Source organism: Maylandia zebra, linkage group LG2 (genome assembly GCF_041146795.1).
Source record: "Maylandia zebra isolate NMK-2024a linkage group LG2, Mzebra_GT3a, whole genome shotgun sequence".
In the NCBI taxonomy this organism is placed as follows: domain Eukaryota; kingdom Metazoa; phylum Chordata; class Actinopteri; order Cichliformes; family Cichlidae; genus Maylandia; species Maylandia zebra.
Genome location: NC_135168.1, coordinates 43990686 through 44009143, shown reverse-complemented (window position 1 = coordinate 44009143; position 18458 = coordinate 43990686). Strand labels below are relative to the sequence as shown.

Below are 18458 nucleotides of genomic sequence, written 5' to 3'. Positions count from 1 at the left end.
GATATTTGGATCGATCCACCCACCTCTAATTCTTACAGTTCACTCAAAAGACTCTGAAAACAGCTCACTTTGCTGTTTTAAGAAAATTTAAGGGGACCTGTTATGCTTATACTCCTTATATCTCCTTATTATTTGTCATTTACACGGTTAAAGTGCTGGATGCTCACATCCAGAGTTTAAAACAGTGAGGTCAGAGTAGACTATATGAATAAAAATAGTGGGCCACACCTCTTAATCTTTGAGTTTACGTGTACAAAATCCAGCACATAGATACGCAGTCTGCCTTTATTAACATTCAGGGGAAAATGGGTCGCTCTAAAGAGGTCACTGAATTCCAGCGTGGTGCTGTAATTGGATGCCACCTCTAAAACGAGTCAAGTTTGTGAAATTTCTTCCCTCCAGCATTTTCCATGATCAACCGTAAGCGGTGTTACTGCAAACTGGAAACGTTTCGAAACCACAGCAGTTCAGCTATGAAGTTACAGACCACGCAAAGATCCAGACCGGGGTCAGCAAATGCTGAACCACCAACGTTTTGCTGACTCAATAACTGCAGAGCTCCAAACCTCCTCTGACATTATCACTGGCACAAAAAAATTGTGCACCGGAAGTTTCTTGGCATTGATTTCCACGGCCGAGCAGCTCGTGTAGGTGTAATGTGTCGGTGGCTCAGTGCTTCTGTCCATATATCTATGTGCAAGTAATCCCTGTGAGCTAAAAGCCCAGCTTCACACTGCACTAAAAACCAAGTTCCAGACATTTTTTTTCTCATTTTGACTCTGCGTGATGTCACTGTGATAGAAGGGACAGTTCACTGCTGTAGGCACAGAAGCCCCACCCCTTTCCTGTTTAAACCCTCTATTCATGAGGGACAGCCAATCAGAAGACAGCTGTCTTATAACAGCTTGTTTCATGCAAAATAAAGTTAGACCCAGTGTCAAATAAATATGGATTATTGTTAACTGAGACTTATGCAAAGCTACTCTAGTAAAAGTGTAAAGCTGGGAATGAGCACAATGTGTAAACTTTGAAGTAAATAAATGGATTCGTTGAATAAAGCGTCGAAGAAAAAGCACTTAAGCCAACCTGGGGAGAGAAGTTTCATTTAATCCACCTGAAGTGAAACATTCAGATATCTATAAGCTGTCGTGTATACTTTTTTTCTTTCTTTTGTTTTTTACAACAGCACATCCTCAAAGTGTTGACCAGAATATTGTTTGAAGTATCCAGTTACACGATTTTATTGCAGGTGATATTTCCTGTGGAGTAACACCAGTGAGAGTATAAAAACCACTGGCCCGCTTAATACTTCTATAACTGATGTTGTTGTCACAGCCTCATACCTACTGGGACTGGACTGCTTCCTATTCAGCTAAAACTTTACTGTCAAGCAGGTTTTCAAAACACATGCATGCATACATTTAAGAAAAGTCACAGAGAGAAGATCTGCTGCAGATGGAGCTTTTTTGTTGTTGTTTTCAGACACAATCACAATAAAATTCACAATAAAACCTCAGGAATGACTTCTGTGCTATCACGCATGACCTCACTAGCTACATTCACACACAAACAGTGCAGACGTGCACACACACACGCGCCCAGTCGCTGTCTGTCTCGCTCTCACACACAAACCACCGGCATACCAGAGAGTCTATATTTAAAATGAGCCCTGGGGATGTTTTGTTTTTTTTATTTTATTTTATTTTCAGCTTTTAGACATTCTATCAAAAGTGGTCAACGTGAATACTCGGCTGTAGAGAGAGAGTGAGAGACTCTGAGCGATGATAAACATAGGTATGACAAAATACAACCTCAGCAATGAGTCAACAGCTTTTTACATAAAGATAATGAAGGCACATTCAGCAGAGGAGCATGAGAGTGCGATTATGAAATGTTTGAGCCAGACCCGAATAGTTACAAATTTGCTAAGGCTGCAAAATACCACCTTCCAAACTTGCAGCTTTTCCAAATACAGCCCTATCATCCCACGTCTCATTTTCAAAGCCTCTCTTTTCTCCCTCTCTCCTCCCACCACAAATCCCAGAACTTTGAGCACCAGAGAGAGAGGGAGAGAGAGAGAGCGCAACAGCGGAGATGAGGGGAGCGTTTAAATCTGGCGTTCCGTGAGTGGTCGGGTCGGTGTCTGGAAATCTTTCACATCCTGTTTACGGCAGGCAGATTTCAGCCCGGGACCGCAGAGAGCTGGCGGGTGCCTCTGCCTGGACACAGCTCCTCTCTCTCTTTTCTATCTGTTCCCGGCCTCCTTCGCCTAAAGATCTCAGTCAGCCTGCAAACCTTTCCACACCGCCTCCCTCTCATCAACACCTTCAAACCTAAAGCAAACACGTCAGCTTTGCCCCCGCTGCCCGCGGCCGCAGGAGAACGACAGAGGGGGAATCAAACTCCTGATAAAAAGAATCCTTTTCATGCAGCAGGCGCACAGCAACCCCCATTTCATTTTAATATCAAAGTACGGGTTTAATAGAGCTGAGTTGCCGTATTTACAGTGTTCCAGTCAAACAGAAAGTTCCAGAGCGTGAAGAGCAGAAGTTTGGAAGCAAAATCCTGATACTGGAGTCATGTAGCATTAAAAAAATAACATCTCATGAGTCTGAGGTGCGAAGCTTAATGAACAGAGGATCAGTGTGTCCCCCCCTGAGAGAAGCAGTTTGTAGCTTTGGTCCTGAAATCAGTCCGTCTGCCTCCCTCAGCGGCACTTGCAGGATTTCACAACCATGTTGGAGAGCTGCTCAACACGCGGTGTGCGGCCTATGAAGTACATGATAGTGAGGGGCTCCAGGTCCTGAGGAACGCAGCAGGGTGTGGCGGAGGCCTCGGGGTTCAGCTTGTTGTAGAGGGGCAGAATCTGACCCGGGAACAGAAATGAGCAGATGTTAGAGCGATTTATCCAAAGTTTAGTGCTGCGAGTGATGAATGAACATGCTGAAAAGTGTGAAGTTCAGCCCAAGTTTAAGCAGGGCTGAAAAATGAAGCCAATGTGGTAAGTGCCAGAAACGGCAGTCCATCTAATGGCCACAAACGAGCCAATCCCCACAGACTCTCAAGCTGTTTAGGTCTCTTTAAATAATTTACCTTTTTTAACATCTGCGTGGACATGATTTTTTTTCATAACTGACCTGTTTCATTGTATTAAGGATTGCAGTTCCAGGTCTGAGTGACCAGTTAGTGCCTACTTAGCCTTACCTCTGCTAACTTGTTGGTGCCTTTTGGAGCATTTTTAATGCAAATAACTGACAAATAATATGAGTCTAATAAGAGTAATAAGTTTGTGCTCCAGTTTTAGGGAGTAAAATTCTACAACACTATTATTTTTTTAGCACCAATTAGCATCTCTCTAGTATCTGTGTCTGAGTGCACCCATACAGTCTTTGAATGCACTTAAATGATGTTTGCTGGCATAAGCGACTAACACTCGGGTTAAAGATTGTGGTGGCCATCATGCTAAACCCAAAGCTTCAAATGTCCCAGTGGCTACCTCTATCTTTTAAATGCAGTCTGTCGTCATTTTGCATGATTATTTTGGTACTTTTTAAAAATGTGTTGGCAAATCTGAAATGTTAGTTTGACATTTTGGGAAATTTGCTTATTTAGAGTTAGATGAGAGGTTCAATGGCACTCCTAATATCAGCATCTGGTTAGTTTAGCTAAACATAACAAAAGGTTGACTGATTCTGTTTACTGGTAAAAATGATATAAACAGCACGTATAAAACTAAATCAAGATAATTCAAAACTTCCTGTTTTATTCCAGTTTAAAAATAACTTTTAATGGTTGTTTTCCAGAGTCTCTACATTTCCCTCACTTATCCAACTTTTCAAGTTTAATTCCTACCAGGTCCGTTTTTTAGCTTTAAATCTTCATATTCAGACGTTAAAATGTAGCTTTCTGTGCATTTTATGTGGGGGAGCTCTAAGTAAATCTATAGCAATCAAATCAATTTTGACTTCTTTAAGTACATCCTGTCAGTTTCTCCAAAATACATGCACAGCAAAAGCAGCCAAACTGCCTTAAACTAAAGCCACATTTTGACAGCAGCAAAATGTGTAATTGCTGCAAACTTAAGTTAAAATAAATGTGAAATTCTACACATCTATATTAAAGTGAAGTACAAGAAAGGTGAGAGTCAGTGAGGCTACAGGCCAAGCCCTTCGCTGAGTGAGACGGGCCAGCTGGGTTGCATAAACCTATGTGCTCTTTAACAGGCTTCTGTGAGGTGTCAGCCCATTTATAATGCTGGGGTTAACCAGTGGTGTTTAGCTGCCGCAAACAGCGCGCTCAGGGCTCACTTACGGGAAAATGTCGCCTGCATTTCAGACTTTCTGTACGTTAACGTCAAGCCGAGCGTTGATTGGAGTTCGGTCCAAACCAGAGTGTTTTAGCAGACGGGCTGAGGAGGAGCTGCTCAGATTTTTCTGACAATCACAGATGTTTTCTGTTTATATAATTTGGCCGTGTCTCAGCAGCGAGAAGTCTGTCACTGTTTCCATTCAAAATATTCAGCACTAAAGGTCATGAATCTCCAAATTGGAAAGAAATATATGTTGAAAAAAAGAACACATTTGTCCTACTGGAGAAGGTAATCCAAGTTATTAGTCTGAACTAGGATCTCATGAGATATGGGAAGCTGCTAATATCGAGGTATCCACACATGGACTCGGCTAATTAGTAACAAGCCCAAAAACTGCCTATACCAATTCTGTTCTATTAAGGGCACAGATTAAGTTTAATTCCAGCTACTATGCACTAATGTAGCTTTGCATGATTCCCACTTCAAAATAATCCTTATTTACCTCATGCTGGGCCTCGGTGCAGCCGCTCCCAGCTGTTTTTGCTGTTCTCCCTTTAAGCCAGTGGTTCTCAAACTTTTCCTGGCATGCGCCTCTTTAACTTCACTCCACACACCCACATTGTTTTTCATTAATCATTAACAATAAATAAAAATGCGAGTTGAAAATAACAATCCCACCTGCAGTGGCTCTGTGCCCCCGGGTGTGGCCTGTCCCACAGTTTGAGAACCACCACTTTAACCCAGCTTTCTTCTGATTGGCTGTCCCTTGCAAACAGAAGCTTTAAACTGCAGGTGGGTGGGGCTTCTGTGCTTACATCCATAGCTGTATATTAGGAGTATCCCCTATATTTTGGTTCACAGAGATTACCTGCACATATACTGATCTTATTATCCAATTATTATTCATAATTTAACGGACATAAAGACATTTTTTCTTAGCAAAAGCAAAACATGTCAAATGACAGCTGTTAACTAACCACAATTATTGATTATTAAACGTCTTTATGGCAAAATTTATAAGAAAGAACAACAAAGATTAAACAGATTTGGTTAGTAGCCAGGTGACCTTTTGACCCCTGAGGCTCACCATGTTGTAGTGGTTGTTGGCGCTCCAGAGGTAAGGACAGTTGCCGGCACAGAAGTTGGCTTTGTAACCTTTTGGCTCGTGGATCCACTTCCAGTTGAGGTCACGCCTGAAGTCGATGTAGAGCGAGCGCAGGCAGCAGCCCTGGTCCGAGCCACTGAGACACACACACACACACACACACAATATGTAGTTCAGCTCCCACCCTTCTCTTCAGTGTCATGGGAAAATTACCACAGGTCACCATCGAAGAACCAACCATCACATGGTAATAACTATGCAGGGCTGCCAGAGTTTTCCCCTGCAGCGTGAGGTAGTCTAAATAAAACGCTGCATGCCCGCTGGCCTGCAGTCTAAACACAGGGTCAGCGCTGTTAGTTTTGCTGCGCAATTGTCTGCAAAGTGGGTCACGAGGAAAAAAACAAAATGAAACCGAGTGCTCCCCACAACTAGATTTCAGAATTACAAAACTACAAATCTTGGAGGAGTGTCAGCGCTGTCAGTCAGTCGCACTAAACCACCACACGAGCGGCTGGTTGGCGGCCTACCGGGAGCAGGTTGAGGTGTCGATGGCGGCCGCCCTCTTCTTGCGGTTCTTCCTGGCCGGGTTATCCACTCTGTCGCTGGGCAGCAGGGTGAGGATGAGGTGCGGCGTCTTGGTGCTGAAGTCTGCCTGTCCTTTCACCTGACCAGGCTTCCTCATCTGACGGAGCCGCTCATCATCCACGCCTACAGAAGGAGGAATTTTATTTTATTTTTTTAGGATGAAAAACTAAAACTTTCTGTCTTCCACCAGAGTCTGTGGGCGGACGTCGCTTTGTTTCAAAGCTAATGTGATTTAATTCCTATGGTTTGTGCAATACTCTAAGCATGGGAAATGCTTTCATTTTGCAGCAGCGACTGCTGCCCCTCCCAAAACTCCACGCTGTCTTTCTGCCAGGCCGAGGCATTTAGTTCACACTTTTTTTAAGCATATTTTTTCAATCCAAATATATTTAAATTCCAAGTAAATGCACTGTTAAAAATGCAGAAGATTGTGTGCATGATGTTTTTAAAGTTAGTCAGCCAGCCCCGGTGTGAGTGCCAGAAAAAGTGTTTTTTCATACGCAGCAATAACTACTGAATCTGTCCGTGAAAGGCGCCGTCACCTCTTTGATTCTTACCCTCTAAAGACTCTGTTTTTCTAAGAAGGCAGCAGAAGTAATGTTCTTGTGCACATTTTGAATGTCATTGAACAAATATGACAGAAGTAATATGTAAACCAGATGTTTCCTACAGCAGAAACGATGGTCTGACTCTTTGTCTGACTTCATGGATCGTTTTTTTTGCTTCACTCTTTCTGAGCTACAGGAGCCAGAGCGCTCAAAACAAGCCCCTGCTTGTCTTACATCAGTATCGCAAGTTGAATTTCTTTTCCCCCACGTGTGCAAAAACCTGACTTGGCTCAGTTGAGAGTAAGTCCTGAGGAAAGCGCCATAATTTGGGGGCCTAAATGAAGCAACACAGACAGTCTGGTATTCAGTAGTATCACTGTGTGGAGGAACAGTTTTTCCATTATTCCTGTAAGATAGTGTGTGAGTGATTCATAAATCATTTTTGTTATTTATGTTCACTTTTTTGTGACCTGCTGGATTTTTTTTTAATCTTGTTTTTTTTTGCTGCGCTCATAAATCTTCAACTCTTCCAAATCTGTGAACTTTGCATTTCGCAACTCAAAAGACTGCCAAGAGACAACTGAAGTTTCTTAAGTCTTGCTGGCACGCTGGCTGTCTTGCTTAGTTGTTCTTGCGAAAAACAATCTCACGTAGCTGCAGTACAACTAACGATGAATCCCAAACAGCCATCTAAAAACGAGCATCTGCGCAAAGAGGCTGATTGTGCTGATTTTAAGGACATAATCAGTAACAAAATGAAGCAAACAAATGAAACAAGCCATTTTGGCTCTTCTCCTCCTCCTGATTCGCTGCCCCTCAGAAACAGTTGAACAGGGGTGGGTGGGGCTTCTGTGTGGCTCAGAGGACCATATCAGGGACAGCATGTCTCATTGACGTCACTCAGAGGCATAAGTAGCAAAACTGAAACATTTAAATTAGACTGAAGCCTAAAATGTAGTCTCACATGGACTACGTCTGCATCTACCTTTTTAACAATTTATATGACAGAATAAGGAGCATCATCATCATCACTGGGTCCCATCACTGGGTCAGTTCCTGGACTAGAGTGCTTTTAGCGGCATCTGCAGTGCACATAAATGCATGATTATAAAGTCTTTCTATCATAAAAGACTGCAACAGACCAGCAAACAGGGCCTCCAGCTCCTCGCTCTTGTTGGGAACGATGTTGTTGGTGGATGGGACGAAGGTGCAGCAGGGACAGTGGACGCCCAGCTTCAGGCCAAGATTATTCTCTATGGGAGGGAAGAAGGGAAAGAGAAGTGCAAACACTGATGTATGGATCGCAGTGCAAGCTGGTAACGACTCGCTGGTGCTGAAGCTCACCTGGCTCTGACACCCAGTCCTTTACAGTCTCTGTGACCTCCGTAGAGATCCAGGCTCCTTTTGCTTTTGGCTGAACAGTGCGCGAGTCGATGTAACGCTGAGTGGATGTGCTGTCTTCATCCGGCTTTAGCAGCTGAGACAACAAACACACAGAAGGAGCTAGATCCCCATCTCATCGATACATAAGAGATGTTTCTGTGTTGGGTTGAATTATAAATAACAATCTTCTGACTTTAAGATCAAATCAGACTGTCGCTCACTGAGAATAATGGATATACCTGATAGAGCTCCACTCTCTGCTCCGAGGCCCGAGCCTGTGGGTTGGGGGCTCTGAAGATCCTGAACTCAGCCTTGACCAGAGTGCTGTTAGTCAGGTCGACTCCGCTGACGTCAAAGTGGACGACTCTGTAGTGGGGGCTGGGTGCTGTTGGCTGCACCGCATCTTGAGGGAGCAAAACAAAGCACTGTGGATGACTAATGCTCCAACAACATCTCGTGCCTTCACACAATGCTGTATTTATACTATGGGTTAAAACTGCACTGTGGGACTGATTGTCTCGGACGTAATTATAGGTTTTGGTAAAGAGGCTAAATGTGTCGGGCTTATGTTTAATATATGGCTGATTGTTGTGCTCATGGGTTTCCTGTGTGAAACATCCCCAAACACCTAGACAGTTATACAATTATGCACCATGTAATATCAGCAGCACCATTAATCTTCAAATCTTCCAAATGAGATCCATCAACACACCGAGTTTTCTTTCCACAGCTGGTGGATCGACTCCATGAAAGTGCTCTGATGGGGCAGGAAAGCAGAGTGCATTACTGAGGGGCACATCTGGGGTAGTTTTTAGTTTTTAGAAGATGGGATGTGCAGTAGTACAGTGTCTCACAGCAGTAGCTACGATTTAAAACAGCCAGAAACTTCTTACTGACTACTACTACTAACGCTTCTCCTTTTAGGTCCCCCTACTAAGCATGTGGTTTACAGCAGACTACAGAGTAGTTATTCTGTTGTATTTATCAAGAAATATAAATGTTACTTTGTTACTACCAACCTGACACAAAAATACATCGTTTAAATTTATAAAACATAACACAGTTTAACAGGCATAAAATAGCATTTTCGCAACAACAAGATGCTTTTCCAAAGAGCTATTAGTTGGCCTATCTCAGCAAGCTGTGCAGCGTGTCCTTGAAAAACTGAGGAAATTGGACAAGTGGAAGACAAAAGACAGCAGGTCTACAATCTGTCTGCAGGACAGGAAAAAATCCAGCCTGACGTAGGACCTGAGAAACGGACCTGGACCTTCGGTTGATCCATCTGCTGTTCACTGTAGACTGATTAGAAATAGTCTCAGTGGAAGGGTGGCTGTCAGGAAGTGATTTAAAGGAAGGGAAACATGGAAAAAAGGCTGAGTTGTACAAAATTATGAAAGAACTGGACTGAAATTCAGTGGCAACAGGTCTCATGGAGTGATGGATCCAGATCAGACCTCAGCATAATTGAAGCAGCGTGGGATCATCCCAACAGACAACGGAGCAAAAGACAGCCAACATCCAAACACGATCTTCGAATGTCTTTCAAGGAGCCCTGAGAAGCTTACCTGAAGACTGCTTAAATAAATAAAAAGAAAGCTTGACGAAAAGAGTTAAGAATAAAGTAGTCATACCAAATATTGATTTTCAAGCACATTAGAATAAATACTTTTTTTCCCCAAGTACGGTAAAATATAAGGAACTGAAGGGTGGCTCAGGACTTTTGCACAGCACTATGGGTTACAGTAGTTGCCAAAATATATATATTAATTAAAAATGTCACACTTGCTGCTTTCAGCTCTTTTTGTGTTAGAATTTATTACAAATATTTATATAAACTGATAATAAATGGTGCACAGAGAACCTGCTATATACGTAGTTAAAGTTGATAAAAGCAGGTAGTTTATAAAGCTTAGTTAGGAGACTGAACTATTAAACCAAACAGGTTAATCAAAGACAGACTCACAAAATCAGATACAATATTCAAGAACTACTAATCCATCAGCAGTCAGAAAATCGTTTTGTTTTTTAACTTAGATAATTATCAGTCACTGCTGCTATGATATGGGTGGAGGGACTGTTCAGTCTGTTCAGGATGCAGGACCTGAGGAGGTTCAAATAAATCTCTCATGAGGGGAAAACATGCACCTGATTTGCTATTTAAGAGTTTAAAAAAAAGAAAATAAAACATGGCAACATTGTTACTTTTTCGCTGTAATTCACTGAGATTCAATTACATAATTAATGCTCAACAACAGCGAATAGAGGCCTCTGTGTTTGTTTTACCCGGATGGGATTGGATATTCAGACGTTTCAAACTAGTACATACTTTCATTCTTCTAAAGTGACCACTGGGGACCCCGGGCCACACATTGAGAACCCCTGTCAGGACTCACTTGTGTCGGTGCGGGGGGGCAGCATGTCGATCCTCTGCACCTCTTTGGCGTAGTAGTCCTCCTCGCTGCTTTCGCGCTCGCACGCGGACTCGGCCTGGCGCGCGCGCTCCTTCAGCAGCTCCCGCGTGCTGTTGTACAGCAGCAAGACCTCCGGGGGCACCGAGCTCGGTGGTGGCACGTCGTCGTCGTCATCTGGAGGGCTGCGGATGCGGAGCTTGCTGAGGATCTGACCGCGCACCGCCTCGATGCGTCGAGACTTCTGCGCGTCCAGGTTGATGGACTGGCAGGTGTTGAAGCCCTCCACCAGGAATACACCGGAGAACCGGAGCAGCAGCACCAGCGCGAGACGGGGAAGCCACATTGTCCGGGGAGGTGCGAGGACGGAGATAATTCAGCGCAGTGGGCTCTGACCAACAAGCTGCGTCTCCAAGCCAAGCGCGCAGAAACGTGTGCGTAAAATGATTTAAACTGCGAGACTGAGGGTGAAAACCGAGCCTTTCTAACTTAGATCAATAAACTATTTTGAAAAATCCAGCTCTAATGTGTTAATTTGGTCAAAACCGCGTCATGTAAAAAAGGAAAACCGCATCTGCTGATTTCACACTTCTGATTTTGTAGTTTTATAACATTTTCATAGATGCGCCAAGCACCAAACACACAAGGACGCATTATTTATTCTTTAAAATCTACATTTAACTTACTGCATCTAAGAATAAACGGCTGTTTTAATTTAAAAATAAAAATATAAAACTGCAACAAAACACTGTAAAAATGTAAAAATGAAGTGATTGGAAATTTCTCGTGACTCTTCAGGTCCAGTCTGGTGCGCTCGGAGAGCTCTGGTGTCCCTTGCCGCCGTGCGCGCTCTCTCTTCGTGTATAAGTGGCGTTTTTTAACGAAAGTCTGTCCGGAAAGTTAAAACGTTATCTCCGTTTTCCGCCGTCCATCCTCGGATACGCGAACAGCTTTCAGGAGAACAGAGTCGTCACAAGAGCTCAGCCCATGTCGCAAATCCTTCAAACAACAACCTGAGCGGAGCAGTTTACCGAAAGCAACAGAGCTCCCGTGCCTTCACCCCCGAAACACCCATGTGTGGAGCAAAAGACTGTCCCATATCCGCTTCCAGAGAATCTAGCTACAACTTGGAAAACCTAGTGAGGTCCTCCCATTCCCCGTTATAGGTAAACAGTGAGCGGGCTGTACTGAAACGTAGAAAAAAATGTGATTTATGTTGGAAAAAACACGGTGGGCCTGTTAAACCCCTCATATAAACATCTAAACACGGAAAAAGTCAGACGACATAAAAATACATGACGCAGAAAACATAAGAAAGAAGTCCTTGTGCTGTGAGTTAAAAAAAAAAGAGAGGAAACTTTACAGTGACCTGCAGATCCCAAATTAAATGAGCTCCAGCCTGGTGAACGCTGGGCTGAAAGCTCTGCTGAAGACACACAGACCTGCTGCAGGATGTTACTCCATTATTCTGCAGATCCTCTGTGAGAAACTCTGAGACTGAGACAGAGAGAGAAGGAGGCTGGAAGGGAGGGAGGGATGGTGGTGGTGGTGATGGTGGGGCGGGATGCCACCAGAGTGAATGCAGTGTATTATTATGTAGGTAAAAACCATCTTCCTCCCTCCAGAGGAGGCACACACACATAGCTGCACATTTTGCAATTATTTTCTCCACAAAAATTCACCACCCTCTCCCCGCAACTAAACCGCTCCAGAGGAGTAGCTCGGCATTTGAGGAACTAAATCTTTACATTACCTTTGCTTAATATGTGTAAAATAGCCAAATTATACATGTTTATAGTGTACACCTGCCACTTTGTTAGATACACGGTGTTAGTACCATGCTAGACCACCTTTTGTCTGCAGAGCTGCCTTAATTCTTCGGGGCAAAGATTCAACAAGGTGCCGGAAACCTTATTCAGAGATTTTGGTCCATGTTGACGTGACAGCATCACACAGTTGTTGTTGATTTGTCAGTTGCACATCCATAATATGAATCCTGTTCCAGGACATCCCAAAAGTGCTGTGTTGGATTGAGATCTGGTGACCGGGGAGGGAATTTGAGTACAGAGAAGTCGTCAAGAAAACAGTTTGTGATCCTTCTGGAAGCAGCCATCAGAAGATGGGTTGTAAACAGATGGACATGGTCAGAAACAATACTCAGGTATGCTGTAATGTCTACATAACATTCAAAGTGCCCAAAGTGTGTCAATAGAATACCCTCAACACTATTACACCAGCAGCAGCAGCCTAAACTGTTGATACACAGCAGGATGGATCCATGCTTTCACATCGTCTCCAACAAAGTCTGACCCTTTCATCCAAAGGTTGCAGCAGAAATGAGACCTATCAGAGCAAACGTTTTTCTCCATCTTCCATTGTCCAATTTTTTTGAACTCATTTTATTCATAGTTTAATTTTTCTGTTTATAGATGCTCCCTTGCATACCTGGGTTGTAATGAGTAGTTATTTGGGTTTTTGTTGCCTTTCTGTCAGCTCAAAGGAGTATGGCTATATTCTTCTGACATCAACAAGGTGTTCTCACCCACAGAACTACTGCTCATTGGATATTTTCTCTTTTTAAGATCATTCTGTGTAAACTCTGGAGGTGGTTGTTTGTTTGGAGAAAATCCCAGCAGATCCAAAGTTTCTGAAATACTCAGACCAGCCCTAAAACCAAGCCATGTTCAAAGCCACTTAAATCACCTTTCTTCCTCATTCTTTCATATTAAATGAATTGTATTTCTGTGATTCACTAAATAACTATTTGCATTAACAAACAGCTGAACAGGTGTACCTAAAGACGTGAGTGCATGCAAGGAGCTAAATGTCAGTATTACATCTGTGACTCCCACAGAGTGAAACATCACTGGGCTCTGACGCCTTCAATCAATTATTCCTAAAAACCTGTGAAAATGCAGTAAAGTCAAGAAGCCCTGCGTACAGCAGTATCAAAAATACTAAAAGGGAAATGCAAAGTTTAGATTAGAAAAGCGGTGATCAACCACTTCAGTACTCTCAAGCTACATCTCTAGAAACCCACAGATCCCGACAATCACTAATCCAACAATAAAAACTGTAAATTTAAGAGTTTCAGCGCTCCTGTTGATGGCCATTTGTCACCTGCCAGTAGAGCCAGATGAGAGTGGTATCGATTTCTGCTAAAAGGCCCATTTCCCAAAATGTGAAACCTCTTTTAAATATTTATGCAACATGAAAATGCTGATTTCAAAATGCAGCTTTAGGCTAGGTGTGATTTCAGGCTTTGACTTGTTCATGCAGACTTTAGAGGCTTACTCCGAATTTTATTAAATCACTCCAAAGGCAGTCGATCCCCCGCTTTAAAAAAATCTTTATCTCTTTAAGCTTTCAATCTAGCGCCTTACATTTCTCTCTGTTCCTCTTCGGTCTTATTGTTAATTACAGCTCCTAACTCAGAGAGGACTATTAATCTGTCAGGGGTGGCTTTTATTGCTGCTCTGCTGCCATCCCATTATACCGTTATTATAGTTGCGGGTGGAGGCCTGTAATTGCTGTAAGTAGAAGGGAAAGGTAGGAGAGACTCAGGCTGCCTTTAGGCTTCTGGTCAGGGCAACCTCCCCCTTCGTCGTCTGTCCTGGCAGTGTTTCTAAAAATGATAACAGCGCCTTCGAACAAACAGGCTCCTGCTCTAACTTGACTGCTTGCCGCTTCACATCAGAAAGAAGACGATGAAAGACGCCCAATTAGTCAACACGGCGCTCAAATCCTCCTGTCAGCGATCTTACAAAGATCAGACATATCACGGACCATCTCAGATCAGAGGAGCATGCCCAGGTGGGGTGTTTTCTCTGTCTGTGTCTGACTCTGTGTGTGTGCGTGCGTGCATGAGAGCTGTAATATGTGGCTTCAAGGACAAAAAAAAAAAAAAAAAATAGAAAGACTTCCTCAAAAACAACCTCCAGCCTGCCTGCCTGCCATTTCTGCCTCTTTTTCCTCAAAGCCAAATATAGACAAGCCACTGCCACGTCATCTGGCCCTTAGCAGAAGGCAGGATGGGGTTCAGAGCCAGCCTCTCAGGGTTATATTTTAGCATATAACTGAATCCATATTTCCCACTAATGACTCTGGCTGTCATGAAAATCTGGACAGTTTTATTGAAAAAGGAAAAGAAAAAAGAAAAGACAAGTAAAAACAAGAAAGGAGTCAAAACAGTTACAAAAATAAATACAAATAAAAGCACTGGGGGTTACTCTCAGGGAACGTTTCCATCTGTTAATCGTCAAATCTTCTCCACTGGCGGAATCGGCTGTTCAGATGCCACAACTACAACCAAACTAGTGGCCCGTTTTCCAACTCTGGCCAGAGTCCAGCCTGTCTCTGAATGCACGCAGTCCAGAGTCAGAAACACAGTTTAGGGGTGAGAAGGTGAATGGGAACCGCCGCGGTGCCATCTACACCTCGTCTTCATTCAGCAGCATGTTGGGGATTCCTTTGGAGATCGGGAACTCCCGTCCTGATTCAGGGCACTGCAGACAGCCCTCTATCACCTCCACCTACAACGCAACAGACAAGAAGTCACCACTAGGTGGCACCATAGTGCAAATTCCGCACACATTATCTCGCTCTTAAAAATTTTAAATTGGCATCTTGGAGCCATTTACCTCTAACAGCACTCGGTGCACTTTCTTCAGGAAGTCTTCGTTTTTCTCGTAGTCCTGCACCAGCTCGCCTGGCAGGTCCTGCCGATGACCCAGCTGCAGAGAGAAAAAGGATTGCATCGGGTGTTTACGTTACAACATGCACCCCAGTGAAAGTTTACTGTGGAGCATTTTTTATAAACACAAAGTCCTGTGACGCTTTATGGATCAATTAGATTGATGCAGTATCGCCAGGTTGACAACAACCTCATACATAAAAGCCAGAGTCATAAAAAATAACCTTATTCAGCCTGTGGTCACATGAAGAGGGAGAAGAAATCCACACACACTCAAAACAACCTCCCTTATTATTCATCTTAAGAAGCAAGCGTGCCGAGCACTGATGCTACTTTTAAGGCAAAGGGTGCTCACTGAATATTAGTTCTCCTTTTCTTTTTATGCCACTTTGAATCATTTTCTTAACCACTCATCCAGCTCAGGTTCACTGGAGCCCATCCCAACAAACAGAGTGAGGGGCAGGACACAACCTGAACAGGTAACCAGTCCATTAAACATTCATTCGTTCACACTCGCACCCCACTACAGCCAGTTTAGCATCAACAATGAAAGTCGGTGATGTCTGACTCACCTCCTCCGCTGCCTGGACCAGAGCGCCCCACTCCAGTTTGGGGATCATCCGGCTGACAAACTGAGGGTTAAACTCCACCTCGTTCACCTTCACCTCAGTGGCCTGCACAACAGAGAACGCACGAGTTTAAAATGTTCAGTAACATTTTATTAACACTCATTCAAAACACGCACGCGTGATGTCACACAAGACCAGATGTGCATATTTGGTTTGGGTTTAAATGCAACCCATTAATAATTATAGATGAGAAACATTTTAATGTTTGCCGCAATTATATACTTGTTTTCAATGAAATGTTACACAGCTGATGTACAATGTGACCATCTTCAACATTCCCCTGAGATAATATCCAAATTTCTGTTGTGCTTTTTTACATTTAACTGTATATGAAAAGAAAGAAATAAAAATAAAAGATGTTTATGGGGGAAACAGCAGCAGTAACTATCAACCACTCTGTCGTGTGTACCAGGAAAAGAATATTTTTAATTAATCGTTACTACTTAAAATCTTACACTGGATTTCACAAGAATAAAATTGGAATTAAGCTTTATTGTCACTGAAGCAGAGGTTAGTGACATTAGGAGTGCTGCCCTGCCATCTGCTGCATAAAAATGTAGATACAGTCACACACGATTCACATAAGCAGAAATCAGACAACGTGATAAAATGCTCAGTGTAAAGTGCATTTCAGTGATTCAGCAACTGTTACAGCGTGTAATGGCAATTTTATTTGTACAGCACATTTCATTTTATATATAAAGATAAAAACATGAAACCTGCGTAGTTTTACAAAGGCTTAACGCCAATTAAGTGTAAACTCGTGTGAACAAAATAAAATTTGTGTATGTATGTACCTGTAACTGATCTCAGATCAGCTGATGTAAAAGTACGAAGGCTCTGCAAAAGAAACTCATTGAGTCTGGATGTGTGGTGATGAAGCTGCAGTATCAACTATAAAAACTTAAATAACAGACTTCATTTCGTGCCAATACTTCTGACTGTAGAAGACCCAGTAGTGATCTTATAGTGCCATTTCATCCCATGCCAGCACCTGGCTCTCAGAGCGCAGGCTGACTTCCGGTTCCTGGAGTTTGCAGAAGAAAAAACGGCAGAGCCTTCAGCACTATACTGACTACCTTTACGATTAGGGCTTCAAACCTCTCATCATCATGAAGATTATAGCTGGAGCTGGATCAGGTTATGCTGCAATAGGCTCAGATTATTTCCACTCTACACACATTTTATCCCACTAATTGATGCCATTAAGTTTTGTTTTCTCTCTCTGATAGTGTGGGTTTTGTCCTCGTCTCTCTGTACTCTCCCTTTATTACTCTCCTCTTACTCCTGACCCTGCTAACTCTTCCTGGATTCGTGTTGGTAATTAAACTGTTCTTAATTTTTGACTTATAACAATATCAAGCCTTAGCAAGCCTATCAAGTTACTTTTCCATATTCTTATCGAGGTAAAAGCGCTCCCTGAGTCTGACATTAAAAATGTCTTTTTTTAATAAGACATTTCTTTATTTTATATGTCCCCTTCATAAATTATGTTGATTAGAGCCTATTTACCAAAATAGCAAAGATATGAGCCATAAAAACCGCAGAGAAACAACAGATGGCTTCTCTTCCCTGAGCCTGGATCTCCCAACTAAAAGGGAGTTCTTCCTTCCCACTGTTGCCAAATGCAGCTCAGAGGGAAACAGCTGATTGTTTGGGTTTCTCTCTAATCCTTCAGGTCTTAGCCTTACAGTAAAAAGCGAACTGTTAACTGCTGCTGCATAAATCAACCCTAAACACTAGAATTCGGCGTTAGCAGAAACGTGTGTCGCGATAAGCTCGGTGAGCTCTGGTGTTTTAGAATTAGCTTCTGTCCAGGTGTTCGCGGTTACCTTGATGAGCAGTGGGTATCCCTTGGTGACCCCTTTCACGTGAGACGTCAACATGTTGTGCGTGAGGAGCTTCATGTTTACAAACAGGCGCTAAAAAGCCAGAAAACTGCAAACGCTCTGACAGCTACACGTAAACCACGCTGCGGAGTTTACATGTGCACCGGAAGTGACGGCGGTACGTCGCATAAAAGATTCCCAAAGCTTCCGTTGATTCCTAGTGTCTTTTAATTTATTATTAGGGGTAAAAATTTTTATAAAGGCACATTTTCCGTACCACAAAAATACTAAAACAAATATTTGTCGTATAAATTGCACAAAAGTGTTTCCAAAATATGTAATATATAAAGTAGCTTCTGAACACCCCTCTTTTTTGTTTTTTTTTCTCTTGTTCCTACTTCTGCAGTAACAAACTGCAGGTCAAATTACAAAGTAAGTTATAAATCCACCTTTTCTTTTCTTTTTTCTTTTTTTCCATGTTTGTTGTAATGATCCAACCAGTTTAACGTGTTTACATAATATTAACGTATTTTAATATATATACATATATATTGCATAACAGTAATTTTGCACTGCAAGTTTCTGGAAAATCCGTTTTTGGCAGCGAAATTTATATATCCTTTATTTTGTAGATTTCGGTAACACCCATTTAGCCCGGGACAGGAGGAGACAAAGCAGAGAGATGACCAAGAGGAAGAGACATGAACACCATGGGTAGAAGGTCTACACATGGTGACCTTTGGTCTACTTCCACTTCCACAGTTTCAAACCGTTTGTGTGTTTTTCTTAAACACATAGTAGAAAATTACAAAGTTTCTCTGTCTTTTGTTCTTTTGTAATTTCTGAAGTCTAAATTTTCCTCCAAATATAGAATCACCCATTATTATGTATTTAGTGTAAAAATTAAAAAGTGTGATTTTTTTTTGTAATAGCCGTTACCTCACGCAACATGCACAACAATTATCA

The 18458-nt window shown here is 42.5% G+C and overlaps 2 protein-coding genes across 2 annotated transcripts; both read right to left on the bottom strand.

The window, feature by feature from the left end:
- Window positions 1-1087: 1087 nt before the first annotated feature.
- Window positions 1088-11837, bottom strand: tgfb5 (transforming growth factor, beta 5). The gene is made up of 7 exons (XM_004545585.5): window positions 10327-11837; window positions 8170-8333; window positions 7892-8024; window positions 7690-7800; window positions 5942-6122; window positions 5397-5550; window positions 1088-2866 (listed from the first exon to the last, which is right to left on the bottom strand). Exons 1-7 carry the CDS (start codon window positions 10685-10687, stop codon window positions 2708-2710), a joined length of 1263 nt encoding a protein of 420 aa, XP_004545642.1. The 5' UTR covers window positions 10688-11837; the 3' UTR covers window positions 1088-2707.
- Window positions 11838-14451: 2614 nt separating this feature from the next.
- Window positions 14452-17689, bottom strand: trmt112 (tRNA methyltransferase activator subunit 11-2). Its single transcript, XM_004545584.4, has 4 exons — window positions 17496-17689; window positions 15607-15708; window positions 14982-15074; window positions 14452-14873 (listed from the first exon to the last, which is right to left on the bottom strand). Exons 1-4 carry the CDS (start codon window positions 17568-17570, stop codon window positions 14772-14774), a joined length of 372 nt encoding a protein of 123 aa, XP_004545641.1. The 5' UTR covers window positions 17571-17689; the 3' UTR covers window positions 14452-14771.
- Between the last annotated feature and the right edge of the window lie 769 nt (window positions 17690-18458).